The 18,607-nt window shown below is 34.4% G+C and overlaps 1 protein-coding gene and 2 long non-coding RNA genes across 3 annotated transcripts; 1 reads left to right on the forward strand and 2 right to left on the reverse strand.

Moving 5' to 3' along the window:
* Positions 1-66: 66 nt before the first annotated feature.
* LOC115972802 lies at positions 67-1,365 on the forward strand. The gene is made up of 2 exons (XR_004087541.1): positions 67-131; positions 1,025-1,365. It is a non-coding gene; the product is annotated as an uncharacterized LOC115972802 (long non-coding RNA).
* A 1,985-nt stretch (positions 1,366-3,350) lies between these two features.
* LOC115972750 lies at positions 3,351-4,290 on the reverse strand. Its single transcript, XM_031093010.1, has 2 exons — positions 4,009-4,290; positions 3,351-3,926 (listed from the first exon to the last, which is right to left on the reverse strand). The coding sequence occupies exons 1-2, from the start codon at positions 4,288-4,290 to the stop codon at positions 3,351-3,353; spliced, it is 858 nt and encodes a 285-aa protein (XP_030948870.1).
* Positions 4,291-4,340: 50 nt separating this feature from the next.
* LOC115972805 lies at positions 4,341-7,953 on the reverse strand. Its single transcript, XR_004087542.1, has 2 exons — positions 7,637-7,953; positions 4,341-4,354 (listed from the first exon to the last, which is right to left on the reverse strand). It is a non-coding gene; the product is annotated as an uncharacterized LOC115972805 (long non-coding RNA).
* Between the last annotated feature and the right edge of the window lie 10,654 nt (positions 7,954-18,607).

The following is an 18,607-nucleotide window of genomic DNA, read 5'->3' on the forward strand; positions in this document are numbered from 1 at the left end:
TTCTTAACGAGATTCTGTATTCCCTTTTGTTTTCTCAATTTGTGAACCTTGTTTGATAGATAAATACACAGAAGCAAAAAGGCCAAGCTTTGAATGCAGCTTCTGCTCAAAAAGCTATTGATATTTTGAAGGTCCTTTTGGATTCTTTTTTTTGCTTATTTGCTCTGGACATTTTCATCTTTATCCAAAATGAAAGGGAAGGGATCAGATCTCAGAACCTGTTTTGCTTGATAGATATAAATGCTTCCCTGTGCTCATGCTATTGTCCTTTTTTGCACGGCCTGTTTCTCACTCTCTGTATGGTGTCTACAACCCCTACATTTCTAGTTTGAGTTCTTAAAAACCAGGTCTTTTTAGCCTGGTACTACAGCATAGTGTATTAAAATCCCTTGATGGATGCCTTTTCAAATTATATTTTTTGTTAAAAGAAAAAGGCTTTAAATACATTGTCAATCCCTAAAGTTTAGTACACAAGAAATTTTTTATTTTTTATTTACAAGTCTAGCGCACAAGAAATTTTAGCCCCTGAAGTTTAAAAATGTTGCTTTTACTCTGATGATGTGACCAAATTAAAAATTGACATGTCATCACTCAATTAGACACATTAGGAACTAAAAGTGATCACTTTTAAACTTTAAGCTTTCCAGGGACTAAAAAGGATCTCTTTAAGTTTGTAGGGACTAAAAGCTAGCACTTAAAACTTTAGGAACAAAATTGTTTGTGGACTTTAGGGACTAACAGTGTATTCTGGCAAAAAAAAAAAAAAAAAAGTAAGAATTGCGAAGAGCTTTGTAGCTCAATTGATACCTTTTAGTGTTTTTAACGGAGACATCCAAGGTTCATATTCCCCACCCCCAAGTATTGAATTATCAAAAAGAAAAATTGAGAACTGTAAAACGCTTCTGGGTGTCAATCAGGTGCTTGTTTCTTGCTTGGAGCTGTCCTAACTTCCATAAAATATATATTGTTTCTTTTTTGATGGGTACTTGGAATTTCTCATTTGATATTTGATGTTGCACGTCAGGCCCATCCTGACTTAATACAGGCATTCCAAGCTGCTACAACAGCTGGAGGGTCTGGGAGTTCGGGCACCTCTGTCAACAAATCTCTTAATGCTGCGATAATTGGTGACAATCCTCCTTGAGGGAGGGGAGTTGATGAAAGAGCTGCCCGTGCAGCAACTGAAGTCAGAAAGAAAGCTGCAGCTAGGGGCCTCTTGATACGTCCACATGGCGTTCCGGTGCAAGCTATGCCACCACTTACTCAACTCCTCAATATTATCAATTCAGGTATGACCCCTGATGCGGCAGAAGGTGGGGAAACTGATGGAGTGAAGAAGGAAGCCAATGGCCATCCTTCAAATGGCCCAGTGGATTCCAAAAATGATGAATTGACATCAGGGCAAGAAGAACAGGCTCCTGCTGGATTGGGCACAGGCTTAGCATCATTGGATGCCAAGAAACAAAAAGCAAAAGCCAAAGCTGCTGCTTGAATTGTTGCACAGTTGAGATTACGCTGATCGGTGAGGAAACCCCTTATTTATTTATGAGAATTGGAATGATTTCCAATATGGCATTAGATCCTTTTGTTTTGTTGTTTGAGTGATGAACAATCCCGTTTATCCATGGATCTCAGAAGCTATAAAGGTTATTGAGATGTGCCCGTTGACCGACAGGCATTCCTTTTCGTTTTAACCAACAGATTAAATATATTCTTCTAGGTACTGACTGAAGAATGAACTTGTCAATTTTCCTATCTTTTGATTTTTAATTAAATTTTGAGCAATTTTGGGGCATCATGTGAAAGCATTTCAATGTTTAATATGTAAAACAGTGTTAATTTCCCTCAAAAATGAGATGAGCTTATTTCCTTTGTTTGAGAATCAGCTCTCTTTTTAATCCTTTGTTTTGTATAGTTTTAGAAATCATTGTTTTGATGAAGAAAATCCTCCATTCATTGGAAAATTTTACCCAACTAATATTGACGTGGTAGTCAAAATCAATAAAAACAAGTTACCTTATTCCAAAATATGACATAAGTTCAACAGGCAACTTTCAAATCCTAATGTAGCACTCATCCAAACCAACGGCAACAGTCACATTCGTAGCATTCATTCCAACCATTATCAAAGGTCACATTCATAGGCAGTAATAAATTAATAATAGTCCCGTTTAGCAAACATGATGAGGTTTCATCATTTAAAAAAAAAAAAAAAAATCTTAGATATGCCCTGCTGGAACAAACTAAAGCCACATTTGCCGGTGATTTTAAAAGCTGAAAATCTAGAGCTATTTTCGTTTCGAGAGAGATGCATAATGTGATGACCTCCATGCATAGGAAAAATAATTTTATGAGATTGTTTCATGGTGCATCCTCTTATAGCATGTGGGTTTTCAAGTGTGGAGACCATCAAATATGAGAGGGACGATTCATGAGATTGTTTCATAAGGAAATTTTTTTTCCCACCTTTTTATTTTATTTTGGTTGAAAAAAAAAAAAAAAAAAAAAAAAAAAAAAAAAAAGAGGGTGGGTGGAAAGATCTGATGAACCATGATATTGTTTCTTAGGGTCCGTTTGGGAGTTTATAAAGGAATGGAATGGAATGATCATTAAAGGAATGGAATGTAATGGATTTAGTAGGGAATGGAATGGAATTTAAAAATCTTGTTTGGATGTTATAAAATAAATGAATGGAATGGAAAGTAAGTAACACCGTTTGGAAGTGACATTGTAAGGAATGGAATGGAATCATTTTATAATAACATTACTATTGTACCCCTCATTTTAAAGAACATAAAAAATAATCAATGAGAACTTATAATTGTTTTGAAATGTTTAATATTTAGTGGATGATGTGAAACTAGTTAGCCACAATTGGGTCTGTGTTAGATTATTGAATTACAATATAGTTTTGTCAAGGTGAATAGAAATAATCACGCTAATCAATAATTTAACAAATGAAGATAATGGCATGAAAATTTGACAATAGCACAATTTCTTTATTTCGATTTGAAATTTTTTTTTAGGGGCTGCTAGTTTTAGATTGAATCTTTCTTGGCTGGTGTGCTTTACAATAGATTTGATAATTTAATACATCTCCATCTCCCAATTTCTTTAAAGAAAAAAGAAAATTTTATTGTAGCTAAAAAACAAGTTATGTATATTTCTATGTTGTAAAGCAATTCACGCATCACATATTTATTCTCAACAAAATAAATATTGTCTAACAATGCAAACAAATATCTTTAAAAAAAAAAAAAAAAACACTCCAGTAATAAGTCTTGCCAAAACAAAACAAAATAACATAATCCATTCCAAAACTAAGGTTGGCCAAAAAATCCCACACTTTTTTAATTTTTAGGCCTAGACATTAGTGTCAATAAGACACATTTGCGCTCATGATCTGGGTAACCAAAGAACATCTCCTTATATGTTGGATTTTCCATCAAAAATATGTAGGCCTCAGTCTTTGATATTGAATCTAAGTCCAATAGGCCCAAAGATGCGTGAACTTCTGCTCCATATGACTTTGAAAAGCACTTTGCCATAACCTCAGTCGCCCTATCAATTGCCTTTGATACATTATCAAATGACTGGGAAATTATATTTCCGAGTTCATCATCTTCTGCCAGTCGTCTTTTCTTACTTTTAGAAGACATTGCATCTTGTGATGACACTCGAGAACGTGCGACATTAATTTTTGGTGACCTTTGATCATCTTCCACTTCAAAGTTCTCCAAAGAAACTTCATTTTGAGATATCAAATTATCAATCTCATCAATAGTGGTCGATGCAGCATACCTAGCACGTTTCTCCTTTGCAGTTTCAGCATAATCACCTTTTGCTCTATCTTTAGCCCAAAGTTGTGCCATCTTAGAGTAGTTGGGTATAGGTGTTGTCATCCACTTTTTGGCTGTAGGTTTAGACTGTTACAAACCAAGACAAATGGTTAAACAACAAATATAATTATGAAATACAAAATTAAACTCACAAATAATGGTAATTTACCGCTATGAGTGGCTCCCAAACTTCTGGTTCAGCTGTCCACATATTTAAAGAATCATTCCATCCAAAACCACTCAATCCATCTTTAAATATGTCATAGCATTCATGAAAATTCTTCTTCAGTGTCTTCTGTCGATTTTTCACCTTATCCTTGTTAATTTCCATGTCAAATTTTTCAGCCAACTCTTTCACTATGTCATCATATGCCTTAGAGGTAAAAGTTCCATTAACTCTATCACCTATGATCACCTGATGTAAAAAAGCATCCACTAAAACATCATCCATAACACTACTCCATTGTACTTCTTTGCTTGGATCTCCACCATTCTTTTTTGATATCTTACCCATACTATAATTAATAGAACAAAAAACACATGTAAAATATTGTGTAAATATTAATATTAATTATCAAAAGATAGAGAGCAATATCAAAATGAAAAGAGAAATTTGCATAACATTTAGGTCTAAGTAATTGAAACATAGCATATTATTAAACGACATGACAACAATAAACCCAAAAGCTATCACATTTGGACATAGTTTTGCCACATGGCTAATGCTATAGAATCTCTTATAATATCTCATTGCCTAGCATCCTCACCATCTTCTCTTGGAGTAGGGGCTACATGTTCACGATGAGAATGCCAAACCTCTTCATCAACTTCAGCAATAAGACTTTCATCAGGATCGACACCCATTAAATAATTATGAAGTATGCAACATGCTAAAATGATTTCATTTTGGGTGTCAACACAATAATTAGGCTCTGTAGTACTTGCTATGATAGGAAATCTCTTTTTAAGTACACCAAATGCTCTTTCAATAGCAGTGCGCAATGACGCATGTCTCAAATTAAACAATTATTTAGCATTTTTAGGGGGATGAACAGAGTACTCTTTTAAATGATAACGCACTCCCCTATAAGGTGCAATCAAACGACTTCTATTCATGTATCCCGCATCAACAAGATAATATTTACCTAATAAACAATAACAACCATTAATTATATACTACAATTTTTTTAATTATAAAGAATACACCCTAACACGTATTTGAATTAAATTTACCTTGTGGGATTTTCAAGTTATCGTTTCTAGTTAAAGCATTCTTTATTATTCTTGAATCTGAAGCAGTTCCTTTCCAACTTGGTAATACGTATGTGAATTTTAAATCAAATGAGCATGCCGCCAACACATTTTGTGTTGTGTAACCCTTTCTACCCCGATATCTTGGTGCATCCTCATTAGACACTTTGACACGAACATGTGTTCCATCAAGTGCCCCAATACAATCCTGAGATTAACATTATCTCTCAAAAACATTTACCTTAAAATATATTTGTACTAAAATACTATCAAATATAAATTATATGCATGATATATTTACCTTAAAATATGGGTTGAACCTACTACTTTGTAGTATTTCAAGTGGCACTTGGGTTCCATCAGGTTGTCGAAGGAATTGATCCTCTAACATAATTATTGATCTTAACACGTTATGAAAATGGCGACTAATGGTCTCACTGGAACGACAAAAAAAGAAGGACATTGTACGAGTCGTATGATTATGTGCTAGCATGTGAAGAAACTTGCCAACTTGCTCTTCAACCGTGGCACGCTATGTGTCTTGAAGATCACCGTCTCTCCGCAAAATGTCACACAAACCTTGAAAAGCTTGTGGACCCATGCATATTACATCATAGCATTTTTCACTATTCCTAAGTCGAGACATTAATTCATCACGAACTTTTTGTCTTTCTATGGTTGATTGTGCAGGAATGTGGGGAACACGACTTCTTTTTAGACGTTGCCTTTGATGGATAATGTAACACAAATAACGGCATGCAGCATGAACCAAGGCTAGTTTCCGCATAAAGTTTGAAAAAATTATGGTCTTAAGTACCTCATCATTCAAGTCTATCTAAGTAAAAAAATAGTTATGTTATCAGTCCAACTTAGAAAATAATGGGTACATGTTCTAAAATATAGTTACATTATTAGCCTAACTAATTATGAGTTAGGATTTTAGTTCGGGGTGGCAAGGTTACAAGATAAGATTGAAAACAAAATTAATCTAAAAAATATTAGTTTGCATCAATAAATAAAAAACTATATAATAAAAAAATAAAGATAATTAATTCATATTAAATAAAAATTAATTGAAGACATTAATCAATGTATTTATTTACAATTCAAGAAATTAATCAATGTACTCAAAATAAACTATGAGATTAACTCAATGAAAAAGTGTAAAAAATATAACAACATATTTGAAAAGTTGTATAATGACTCGTTGGGCCAATGGCTACAGACCTACTGCTTTGAGCTAAAGTCGTGAGAAAATTTTAAACTTGGTTTTGGTAGAAGATTTTAACATTCATCCCATTGCATGTTAACTTTGAACTGACATGTTGTGTGCTCTTTGATTGCTGGCATTATGAGTGTTGGACATATATTAGCTTAAACTAAATTCATTAACCTAAGAGGAATATCATCTAACAAAAACCCTCTCTCTAATCCTCACCCTCGCCTAATGAAAATATGGCTGACTTAAAAATACTCTGTTTCTTGACCAAAAAACAGAGCATATCTCCTAACATGAAAGGCAAATAGCACTATTTGGATAGCCCCGAACGAGTGTAAAATTTGTAAACTAACTAAAACCTTTCCTCTCTTACTCACTAACATGTTATGCTTATATCTTTATCAGCAACAATTATTTTAATTACGCTTTGAAGTCTAGCCCACAAAACTCTTGCCAACACGTTAAATTCTAAAAACAATATACGTACCGTTGAGTCTCCATGATTATGCCACGTCTAGAGTCCCTGACAAAAACAAAATAAACGGTGGCTAATTTATAGTACCATAATAAAAAAAAAAAAAAAAAATCCCTTCCAACAACTTCGGTTTCCACACGCTCTAAAATAATTTCTATCTTCCAAAGACTTGATAAAGAATAGATCTTCCTACACCACTGACAATGCCAACAAAAATGCGATATTAATGACATGATTTATGAGCACTACCAATGTATACATTGGCATAACATGTTTCTACGGGTTTTGATTTTTTTTTTTTTTTTTTTTTTTTTATAATGAATCATTCTCAATCCACAATCCCAAGACATCCACCCTATCTTGTTTTCTATCAAGTCCAAACACATGCACACAAAATCAATTATTCATTGGGGAACGGGGTGTGGAGAAGAATCAATGATTCATTGGAACACTTAAAAGCAATAGCAAATTGAATTTTAAGGGTCAGACCAAAAATAAGATTATCCAATAAGTTGTATACATTGGCATAACGTGTTTCTACGGGTTTTGAAATTTTTTTTTTTTTAATGAATCAATCTCAATCCACAATCCCAAGACATTAATGAAAAATAGTTCCTCACACAAACCCACAACATATTCTTTAAATAACCTTCTCCTAATGTAGAACTCTCCTTGTAAGAATACAGATTTGAGCCAAAGCAATATAACCCATAGAAACAATGATACATTCCTCAAATTTGTTCATAAATTTGGAGAAGATTGTTCACGAAACAAAGATAGAAAATATATGACAAGACATGGAGTAGGAAGCAAACATAACAGAACCGGTAGAAACATAAGAAAAAGAAAGACTTGTGAGCAGTAACCAAAACTTGCAGCAGTCAAAGAATAAACAGCAGTAGCTTCAATGGTGTCTCACGAAACAGCAATAGCTTCACTTTGTAGCAAATACGCAATAACGTGTAGCTATGTTTTTTTTCTTACGGCTGATTGAGAAAAGAATGGTTGATATTAAAGGGGTATTTAGGGGTTTTAACAAAAATTTCATTAAACCTAAACCCATTCCCTCCCATTCCTCCCAATTTTGAGGGGAACAAAAATTTGAGGTTTGGAGGGAAAAGGGAGGAATGAGCATTCCCTCCTAACCATTCCATTCCCTCCCACTTAAACTCCCAAACAAGGGAATGGACTTTCCATTCCCTTCGTTAAAACTCCCAAACAAGAGGAGGGAAGAATATTCTAAAAATATTCATTTTTCCCCACCTTTTTATTTTATTTTGGTTGAAAAAAAAAATACAAAACAAGTGTATATGTGCGTGAAACCTTCTTCTGGAGACTTAAACCCCGACCCTTACCCCCACACCCCACAAGCGCTTATACTTATGGAGTGACCATCACATCAAGGCTGTGCAGTGGTCATAATACTAGTAATATAGACTAATATTCACTATAAAACATCATTTAAGAAAGCACTAGGTACTAATTTAGTTTTAAATTTAATGGTTCTTATAAAAAAAAATCTTTCATATAATGGAAAATTATTAAGTAGTCATGGAGTATAAATGACCTGCACTTCAAATCAATAAAAGCATCATACCTGATTCAAAAATATGACATAAGGTCAACAAACAACTTTTCAACTCTTCCCCAACCTAGCACTCATTTGTATCATTAGCAAAAGTCACATTCATGGAAACAATAAGAAATAAAAGTCCTTTTAGTTTAGCAAAAATGATGAGAACTTTGTTATTTAAGAAAAAAAAATTCCTAGAGATTGTCTTGTTGGAGAAAGCTATGCAAGGTTACTTTTGTGGGAGATGCACAATGCAATGATCTATACAGTGAAATGATCTTATAAGACTGTCTCATGGTGCATTATTCTTATAACATGTGGGTTTCATAGATATATGAGCCTAGCTACCAGATATGAGAAGGGTGTGTCATGAGATGTTTGAATGAGATACTTTCTCTTATGCAGGATGGTCTGGTGCAATCTAAATGGTGTATTTCTTACACGCTATATAATATCTAAACTCATCATGATTTTTACGATTGGTTTTTGGGATTTCTATTTTCTTTGGAAAATATTAAAAATATTATGCATTTTACTATATAAACTTTACAAATTAATGTGATAATAAGTGTGATTGATGGATTTTAAAAACATAATTAATGATTGTTTGGATATATATATATATATATATATATATATTTTTTTTTTGGTGATTGACAACACGTTAGTTTGTAAAGACAATATAGTAAAGTCTAGGGTTTTCCTGAAACAATTTGAGGTCTAAGGCAACAATTTTATTGGAGTTTTTATTTTTTTATTTTTTATTTTAAGTTCAAATATCATTTAATATCATATTTAAAATTTATATTGTAACTTTATTTTTTAGTTTCATTTTTCTTGCTTTTTTATATACAAAATTACTAACTATGTTTCTAAATTTAAGTTTTTCTAAAATCTACTATTAAAATTTGAGCCGATTTTGTAGTATCATGTGGAAGCATTTCAATGTTTGATATATAAATCAGTGTTAATTTCCCTCTAAAATGGGGTGAGTTTATTTCCTTTTCTTATGTAAAACAACATGCCCTTTAATGTGGTATTATCTTTGTAACACCCCATAAATTTTGTTACCAATTAAATTATTATACGTAAATTTTAAAGGAGGCCTATAATTAAATGGAATAAATTAATATTGGGCCCAAGGTATTAAAAATATGATAAATACTAAGGGATATGAAGCCCAAGTGAAGTGGCATAAGTAAATATATGGGCCTTGAAAACCCTAGCCTTTTTCCTCTTAAGTTACACGTGTATTTATTAATGGTGCCTCCTTTTGCTTCAGCCGCTTCACACTACTGAACCTTGCTTTGCTTCACTGTGGCTGTGAGTGGAGACTAAAGGTATGACTCTCTTCTACTCTAAACTTAGGAAAATTGTGATACTCAATCGCTAGCTTTTCTTCCCAATCTTATAGGAAAAATCTGTTAGTGGCGTACCTAATAGAAAAAAAAAAAAAAAAAATAGGGGCTGTTGTTATGGATCTAAGGATATGATTATGTTGATAGAAAAAGGGTGTTCTGTGAACATTATATGACTGCATATGGCCTCACTAAATGTCACCACCCATCCGCCATGTATCTTCACGTTGTCCTTGTTCAATACGTGTCCCGCAACTTCCTTGTGTTTTGGTGGCATCAAGGGAATACTAGGCAATTGGACGGATAGATTAAGGTATATATTAGGTTGATCACATGTCCATCTTTCTGCTGCATTAAAGTTTCATGCATAGATTATATTAATGGAAAAGGGCTGCATTATGTTATTTGATACCTACCTCTGCATCTAGTGATACTAATTTATCATCTCTAAGCCACTGAGTATGCATCAACTTTTTAAGCCCAAAAATCTGATTATGCAGCAATGATTTTAAGCCAAAATCTGATTAGGTAGAGCCAAAAGATATGATTATACAGCAGTAATTGTAAGTCCAAAAATCTGATCAAAGCTGGAAGTGAATTGGATAGTTAAGTGATTAAATGGTAAATTTTGGATATATCAATATTGTCTAGGATAAAACCGTTAAGTGTGAAAACAGATTTTTTGTAAGTAAGAAAATTTGTGTATTGATGAACCTATTTTTGGTGTTGCTAGGTTCTAATTCTACTGAATTGTTGTGATTCAAGGAAGGTTGATTTCTTTTATTTTTGCAACTAAGAGGTAAGTGGTGTTTACTAATTTTGGGGGTTTTTCCAAACATTGTTGGTTATTAAACTATCATATATATAAGAGATATATTGTTATTCTATACATATAAATGGATATTTAATAATTTCTTGATGTGCACATTAATTATTCGTTTTATGAAAAACTTGTGGGACAACCTAAATTTATTTAAATTTGTATTGCGATATATCCTTATATTTTCGAGAATTATGATTGGATTATTTTTGTGAGCATCTTGAATGGATTATTTATGTGAGTATCTTGTATATGTTTTGAAAACCTATGGCAAGTCGTGATTAGAAGCTCAGTATGGTATTTAGTCCTTAGCAAGGGACGGTCCCAAAAGGGGACAGTGCACATTTGATAGCTCCTTAGCAAGAGAGCATACTATTGAGGATCCAAAAGGAAGCTCCTTAGCAAGGGAGTGTGTAAGGTTGAATTTAATCAACCATCTTATTGGCTTTATTCCGTGCCAAATTTGCTTGTATTTCAGTATTTAGTAACCCTGTATTTAGGTGGGTTTTGTTGTAAGGGTAGTGAGTGAGATAGAGTGTCGTATGCTCAAGAGTGTGCAAGAAAACAGAGACTCGCGGCTGGATCTCGTGGGTGACAAGCATGCCAGAAGGTGAACAGTCATGCTAGCTAGAGCACTACAGGACAAAATAGGACAACTGGCCATACGGTTATCTCGCGACTGGATCTCGCGACTCAGTCAAGTCACGAGGCCAAGCCGCGAGCCAGTCCTGTTTTGAAAAACCTGATGTTTCACATTCCTCTCTTACCCTAGTATATATACCCCTTATACCCATAAAAGAAAAAAAAAAAAGCTTCTAGAGAGAATTTTGAGAGAGAAACCCTAGAGTAAATCAAGATTGATTCACCTACAATCTATACATTAGAGTCTCTTCAAATTTCTCAACTCTCTTCCTCTCCATTATCAAACCCTTGAGAGGCATTTTACCAAAATCTTGTTCTCACCATATTCATTACTGTGAGAGGGCTGTTTGGTGTTCTGGGAAGCAGTTAGGAAGAAACCAATCTACATTGGTTGATGCTATGGTCTAGTAGCGGAATTCGAGAAGTTAGAAAAGAAAAAGGTTCAGCGTAACCTCGTTGGAGCAAGAAGCTTGGAGGGCTTAGGTACATCGGGTAGATTAGGCTTAGAGGGTCTATTGCTGTTCATGTGTCCCAACTACATTTTCTAGTGAATTATTGACCGCTTGGAGGGTGGCGGAGAGGTTTTACGCCGAGAGTTTCGGTTTCCTCTTCGATAACACATCGTGTGTTGTCCTTGTGTTTGCATCTTCCTTCCCTTTTATCTTTGCCTTTTATTATCTGCTGTGGGTTGTGATTTTAAATTGGCTTAGATTGTTTACCAATTCTGTTTTATAACTTTTGTTCATTTTCCGCACACTAGTTGTTTGACATAAAACTTGAATTGATTAATTTGTAAATTGGGGGTCTAAACGTTCAAGGGTGTTTTTATACTATTTGAACTTTCAATTGGTATCAGAGCAGGTACACTTGTTGTGATTTAAATACCTAAGTGTGATCCTTGACCCCTTATGTTTATTTGCCATGGATTGTGCTTTGTATGCCTCTTTGTATGATTTGGTTGGTGATGAATGTAACATGTCACGTATTTGTGAAAATGCCTCTATGAGTGTTAATCCTCATAAGTGTGATGACATGTTATTTGAATCTATGGGTGTTGTTGACAAACTCTTGAAGAAAAATGCTAAGAAGTTTCAAAAAAATTTGAGCAAGTTATTTTGTGAAAATGATGATTTGATTGCTAAGCTCAACGAATCCAACAAATTGGTTGAGAAATATAAAAAACTTGCTGAAATTTCTCTTGAAAAGTTGAAAGAGTTTGAATGTTTGAATATGGACTTGGATGCTAAACTTGTTTTGTCTAACAAACTTGTTGATGATCTTAAATGTGAAAAAGAATTTCTTAAGATGCATGCCAAGTGTTTGATTGCTGAATCTATTGTTAAAAAGGATGAAAATATTTGTTGCAATCATGTTGTGGTACCCAATTTTGTGTCTAGTTTGTGTTCTACCTTAAAGGACAAATCAGTATACATTCCTCCACATAAAAGAAATCAAAAAGTGGAGAGAAAGGCTGTTAAGTCAAAGCCTCTGTTTAGGTCTCAACCTAAGGTTTTGAATGGATCTAAGTTTATTCCAACTTGCCACCATTGCGGTGTGATCGGTCATATAAGATCTCAATGCTCTAAGTTGAAAAGGAAACAAAACAATGTTGCTAGATCTCTTCCCAAAAAGCCTAATAGACCTAAACATATTGTTTGTCACCATTGTGGTGCCTTTGGTCATCTAAGACCTCAATGTTCTAAGTTTCATGCTTTTAAAAGAATCAAAAGAAAAGAAAAACTTGAGTTTTTTGGAAGTTGTGCTAAAAAGAGTAAACCGGTTTTGAGTGAAAATAACATGTTGTTAAAGAAAATGTTTAATGGTCTTAACTCTTTAACTATGTGCATCTCCGGTTCTCATTCTTCCAACCCTCGTCTCACTTCTCTTGAGACACTCATTCCAAAAAATCGTTCCATCTGAATGAGGAAAGGTTCCTATGGTTGAGTTTTTGCTCTTTTGGTCCTTGATCTAATTCTTTCGATCTTTGTAGGATCCATAATGCATTAAATGTCATATCTTCATGCATTTTGTGCATCTTGCATTTATTTGTATGCATTTTTTTGTTTTTTTATCTTACTTTTATATTTCAGTTTTGTGTGAGTAAAAAATCCAAAACCACATAAAAAGTGAAAAATTCAAAAAGTTTGATCATATATGTTTGAGCACATATCACATGTGAGTTTGGCCTTGTACCTTTGTACTTATGGCTTTGTGCATTTACGAGCTTAGCTTGTTTTTTTTGCACTTATATCTTTGTGGGAAAAATCTTGACATCTTTGTGTAATTGTTGTAAATCGATCTTCAAGCTTATCATGAATGATTAGTCAATAGTCATGTTGGTTTTGATACATGCGTAGACTTGTGCTTATATCTCTTCTCACTCTTTTAGTTTTATTGCTTAAAGAACTCAATAAATGTAAATCTCAAAATGAAAAGAGATAATGAGTTGCAAAAGTCGTCGCACATACTAGTATTCGATTAGGAAAAAGGGAAAGCGACTTATATGAAAATGTATGATGCCCAAAAAGCCAAAGGCTTATTCATCAAACTGAAATATCACAAATTTCAGGCATCGATCTCAAAATGAGATGTTTTGATTCAAAATGATCAAATGTTATGAATTGTAAAGAAGCCAAATGAAAAGCTTCATCGTATGTAATCATTTTCTTGTGGGAGGTCATATATGTTCATTTCTATAATTGAGATAAACCACTTGACTTAGTACTAGTTGTGTATGACTTGATTGAATTGATCATTGAAACTTCACTCTAAACTAAGGACTATTCCACATTTGATACACACACACAACACACATGCCTAATGTTCAATGAATGTCTTATTCATTTGTTAGATTGTACTTGTCTAAATGTGATGTGTGTGTGCTCAATCTTATATGGATTAATGCAAAAAGTTTTTTGATCATTTTATATGTTTTTGGAAGTGATTCTTATCACTCTTTGTGTTCATGTTTAGTGTTTACTTTGTTTTTCATTGTTTAAACATGTTCTGTATTGAAAAACAGGTGTCAGAGTTTTTTGCGGCTCAGTTGGCGACTTGCCAATTGCGAAACCCTAGTCGCGAGTTCATCCAGAAGCTTTTGGCGACTCACTCGTGGCTTGCTTGCGACTCACTCGCGACTCGCAAAAATGTTCGCGACTGAACCTCGCGACTCGCCCAGTCGCAAAACGCCCAGAAATAGCTTTTTAAAGGGCTTTTTGTGGGAAACTTGTTTTAAACCTCTCCCATCCTCTCTAAAACCTCTCTTTCAATATTTTTACATAAAAACCCAACCAATTTGAATGATTTTTCATTCCATTAACATTTCTAAGGTATTTATAAACTCTTTTCATTAATTTTGATTCTTAGATTATGTTTTGGAGAGTTTTGTGCTCTTGGTTGGGATTTTTATCATAGGAGTTAGGAAAACTTAATTTTTGTCAAATTTCTTCATGGGTTTGGTTTCTTTTGTTGATTTGCATTGGATGTTGGCCCCTTGTGGCAGAAAAAACATGTATTAAGGGTGGATTTCATGATGTTCTTGCATTGTTTCACATTATTGTTCATAGTGTGCATGCTAGGTGTTTGATAAAATGCCTCTTAGACATTTTCTCGCTTGTTTGGACTCTGATGAGTACCAAACTTTGGGGTTTCTCATGTTTCCTCATTAGGAACATGTTTGGTTCATTGGTTATGTATTTAACACACCTTACCCCATATGTGCATTTTTCATGCATTGGTCATGCATTGCACGTAGCCACCTCTTGCACACACCTTTGCTACCCTTGTCATGCATTGGTCTAGACCTTGCTTATTCATCCTAGCTTGTTATGTCTACCTTATGCTCTGTAACAATTTACTTTGTCTTTGATTTGAGCTTCATTTTCTCATTCATCTCACACCCCTCATGCATCATTATCATTGTTCGTTCCTTCATCTCTTGCCCTCATTTCTCCTTGACCCTTTATCTATTCTTGACAAAAAGGGGGAGAGTATACTTTAGAGAGTATACCAGAGTGTTTTTGTTATTTCTATATGACTCTTGTGCACATCCTTAGGGGGAGAAATTCTATTTCTCATGCACATTTATAGGGGGAGAAGACATTGATATCATTAGAAAACTTTGTTCTGTTTGTTTTCTTGTTGGCTTTATGGTGCTTTGAGTTATGCTTTGTGGTTCTCATCGCATCATGTTTTTGTTTTGGACATGCATATATCCCTATGTTATTGTGCTCTATTGAATGCATGTTCGGATGATCATTTGCTTTGCTATATGATCATTGTAGTCATTTCTATATGACTGTTTTGGTGAATGATCAAGTTGCTCACATGTTTCACATCATGTTTACTTGATCGCAATTTACTTGTTACATTATACTTGTCTTTTTATTACTTACTTTACCTTGAGGGTCTAATGTGTTTTATGCAAGTGTTTCAAGTTACAAGTATATATGTTCCAAGTGCATCATAGCTTCTCATCACTTTGAAGGGGAGAAACTTTATGCACTTTTAATTTATATTGTTTAAGTTTATATTCAGTATTTTGTGGTTTGTACCCATGTTGCTTTTGTAAGCTTTTAGGGTTTATGTTCTTTACTTGTAGGCTTCATGGTTTGTACCATGCTTTATGCAGCCTCTATGTTTTTGTTAAATCAGTACTTCTATCCAAATGTCATGCATTTTCTGGTTAAGTACTGTCACTCTTGTGCCCTTGTAGGATTGTTCCTAGATGCATATACTTAGTGTATTATGCATTGGTTGAGTGTTAGGCATACAAGTAACTTGCTTTGTTCTTGTTAACTTGTATGTTCAAGTGTTCATTCCAAGTGTGAATGAGCACTGTGATCACTACCTTGTGGTGATTACTTGGTTGATCAAGCCATGATTTGATATTTCACTTCATCTTTGCTTGATCACCTTAAGCCTGTTTCATATGCATTTCATACTTTTCTGCATACAACGATCATGGTGTATTGTTGTGTTTCAGGAGTTTCATGTTCTTATGATTCAAGTCCTTCACAGCTTCTAGAGTTAGGTGTGAGTGAGTTTTGCTCAACTGTTCCCAACTCACATGTTAAGTCTAGAGTCTGTTTTAGGGTTTTGTCACGGAATAGCCAAAGGGGGAGATTGTAAGGTTGAATTTAATTAACCATCTTATTGGTTTTATTCCGTGTCAAATTTGCTTGTATTTCAGCATTTAGTAACCTTGTATTTAGGTGGGTTTTGTTGTAAGGGTAGTGAGTGAGATAGAGTGTCGTATGCTCAAGAATGTGCAAGAAAACAGAGACTCGCGGGTGACTGGCGGCTACAAGCCGCCAGATGCAGCACACGTGCCAAGCATGCCAAAAGGTGAACAGTCATGCTAGCTGGAGCATTACAGGACAAAACAGGACAACTGACCATACGGTTATCTCGCGACTGGATCTTGCGACTCAGTCAAGTCGCGAGGCCAAGCCACGAGCCAGCCCTGTTTTGAAAGACCTGACATTTCACATTCCTCTCTCACCCTAATACATATACCCCTTATACCCACAAAAGAAAAAAAAAAGCTTCTAGAGAGAATTTTGAGAGAGAAACCCTAGAGTAAATCAAGATTGATTCACCTACAATCTATACATTATAGTCTCTTCAAATTCCTCAACTCTCTTCCTCTCCATTGTCAAACCCTTGAGAGGCATTTTACCAAAACCTTGTTCTCACCATATTCATTACTGTGAGAGGACTGTTTGGTGTTCTGGAAAGCAGTTAGGAAGAAACCAATCTACATTGGTTGATACTATGGTCTAGTAGCGGAATCCGAGAAGCTAGAAAAGAAAAAGGTTCGGCGCAACCTCGTTGGAACAAGAAGCTTAGAGGGCTTAGGTACATCGGGTAGATTAGGCTTGGAGGGTCTATTGCTGTTCATGTGTCCCAACTACATTTTCTAGTGGATTATTGACCGCTTGGAGGGCGGCGAAGAGGTTTTACGCCGAGGGCTTCGATTTTCTCTTCGATAACACATCGTGTGTTGTCCTTGTGTTTGCATCTTCCTTCCCTTTTATCTTTGCCTTTTATTATCTGCTGTGGGTTGTGATTTTAAATTGGCTTAGATTGTTTACCAATTCTGTTTTATAGCTTTTGTTCATTTTCCGCACACTAGTTGTTTGACATAAAGCTTGAATTGGTTAATTTGTAAATTGATGGTCTAAACGTTCAAGGGTGTTTTTACACTATTTGAACTTTCGGAGTGTACTTTTAGGTTCCAAAGGAGCCATCCTTAAGAAATGGGATGAAAGGAGGTTCCAGTCCCAAAAAGGGGATAGCACAACCTTGTCAACGGGGCGTAAACGTTGACCACGAGAAAAGCCTAGAAAATTGTTTATGTGATGGTATCAATATATATATTATGATGGCTCACAATATAAAGATATTATTTTCTTTTACATGAAATAGTTGATGACAAAATAATGATGAGTTACAAGTTGTGAATTTGTTGAAAGAATTATTTATTTGAAAGGTTTGTTCCCACACCCCAATGTTAGTGAATTCCACTTATTGAGTTATCTCACCCCCCTTTATTTTCCCGTTACAGATACATTAGAGGGATTACTGGAGTAGAGATTCTTGGGAGACAGAAGTTATGAACTATTTTTGTAGAACTGAGGATTTTATTATTATTTTATGGCATTAAACATTGTATTGGAGAATTATTTTGAGGATGTTTTGTATTTGGTGAATTAGAGCTCTGACTCTTGTGATGAGATTCAAGGTTGCTAGTTTCTTTTATTTAATATTTTTTTATGGATTATTTAGATTAAATAGACTTTTATTGCTTATGATTTTGGGGCGTTACAATCTTTTTGCATATTACTTTATAGGGTTTTCTTTTAAAATGATGTGTGCCAGAATAGCCCATGGCTGGATGGTGCTTCAACACAGTTTCCCCCATTGCAAATGAAGCAGGGCAAAATGCTTCAAAAATTTATTGTTTGCTAGCTGCTTCCTTTTTCTAAGTTTGATAGGATTTTTTTTCAAGTATACAGCTTCAAATTTTACTGTTTGGTGAAATCCCATTTTCAAGGTGCAATTTACTCTTTGATATACTAATCAAACCATTCTTCATTTCTGCAGTCGATCATTCTCCAAAACAATCTCAATAGAAGCAGAACAAGTTAGAATTACTATCAAATGATCAGTATTTTTACAAAAGGTTAATATGTTCTCTGTTCCATCTAGAGAAAACCTATATATGCATTTGCTTTTGGCTTAGGCTGCATGAATTCCTTACATGCTAAGATTGTATATGGCAAAGCTCCAATAGATGATATAGTATTGATCTATGATGGAGTTTGTTTTGTGTTGTTGTTTTAGATGTGCATTATGGGAGTCATTTTTTTCCTTCAATGAAATTGAATTATTATTATTATTTTTAATTTTAGGAAAAAAATAATAAA

This window comes from Quercus lobata, unplaced genomic scaffold (assembly GCF_001633185.2).
Source record: "Quercus lobata isolate SW786 unplaced genomic scaffold, ValleyOak3.0 Primary Assembly Scq3eQI_73, whole genome shotgun sequence".
Classification (NCBI taxonomy): domain Eukaryota; kingdom Viridiplantae; phylum Streptophyta; class Magnoliopsida; order Fagales; family Fagaceae; genus Quercus; species Quercus lobata.

Excerpts from the sequence above, each read along its gene's own strand:
- LOC115972750 (XM_031093010.1), bottom strand. The coding sequence starts at position 4,290 with ATGGATGATGTTTTAGTGGATGCTTTTTTACATCAGGTGATCATAGGT. Across the intron at positions 3,927-4,008 it reads TTTGGGAGCCACTCATAGCG|TCTAAACCTACAGCCAAAAA; the intron begins GTAAATTACCAT and ends GGTTTGTAACAG.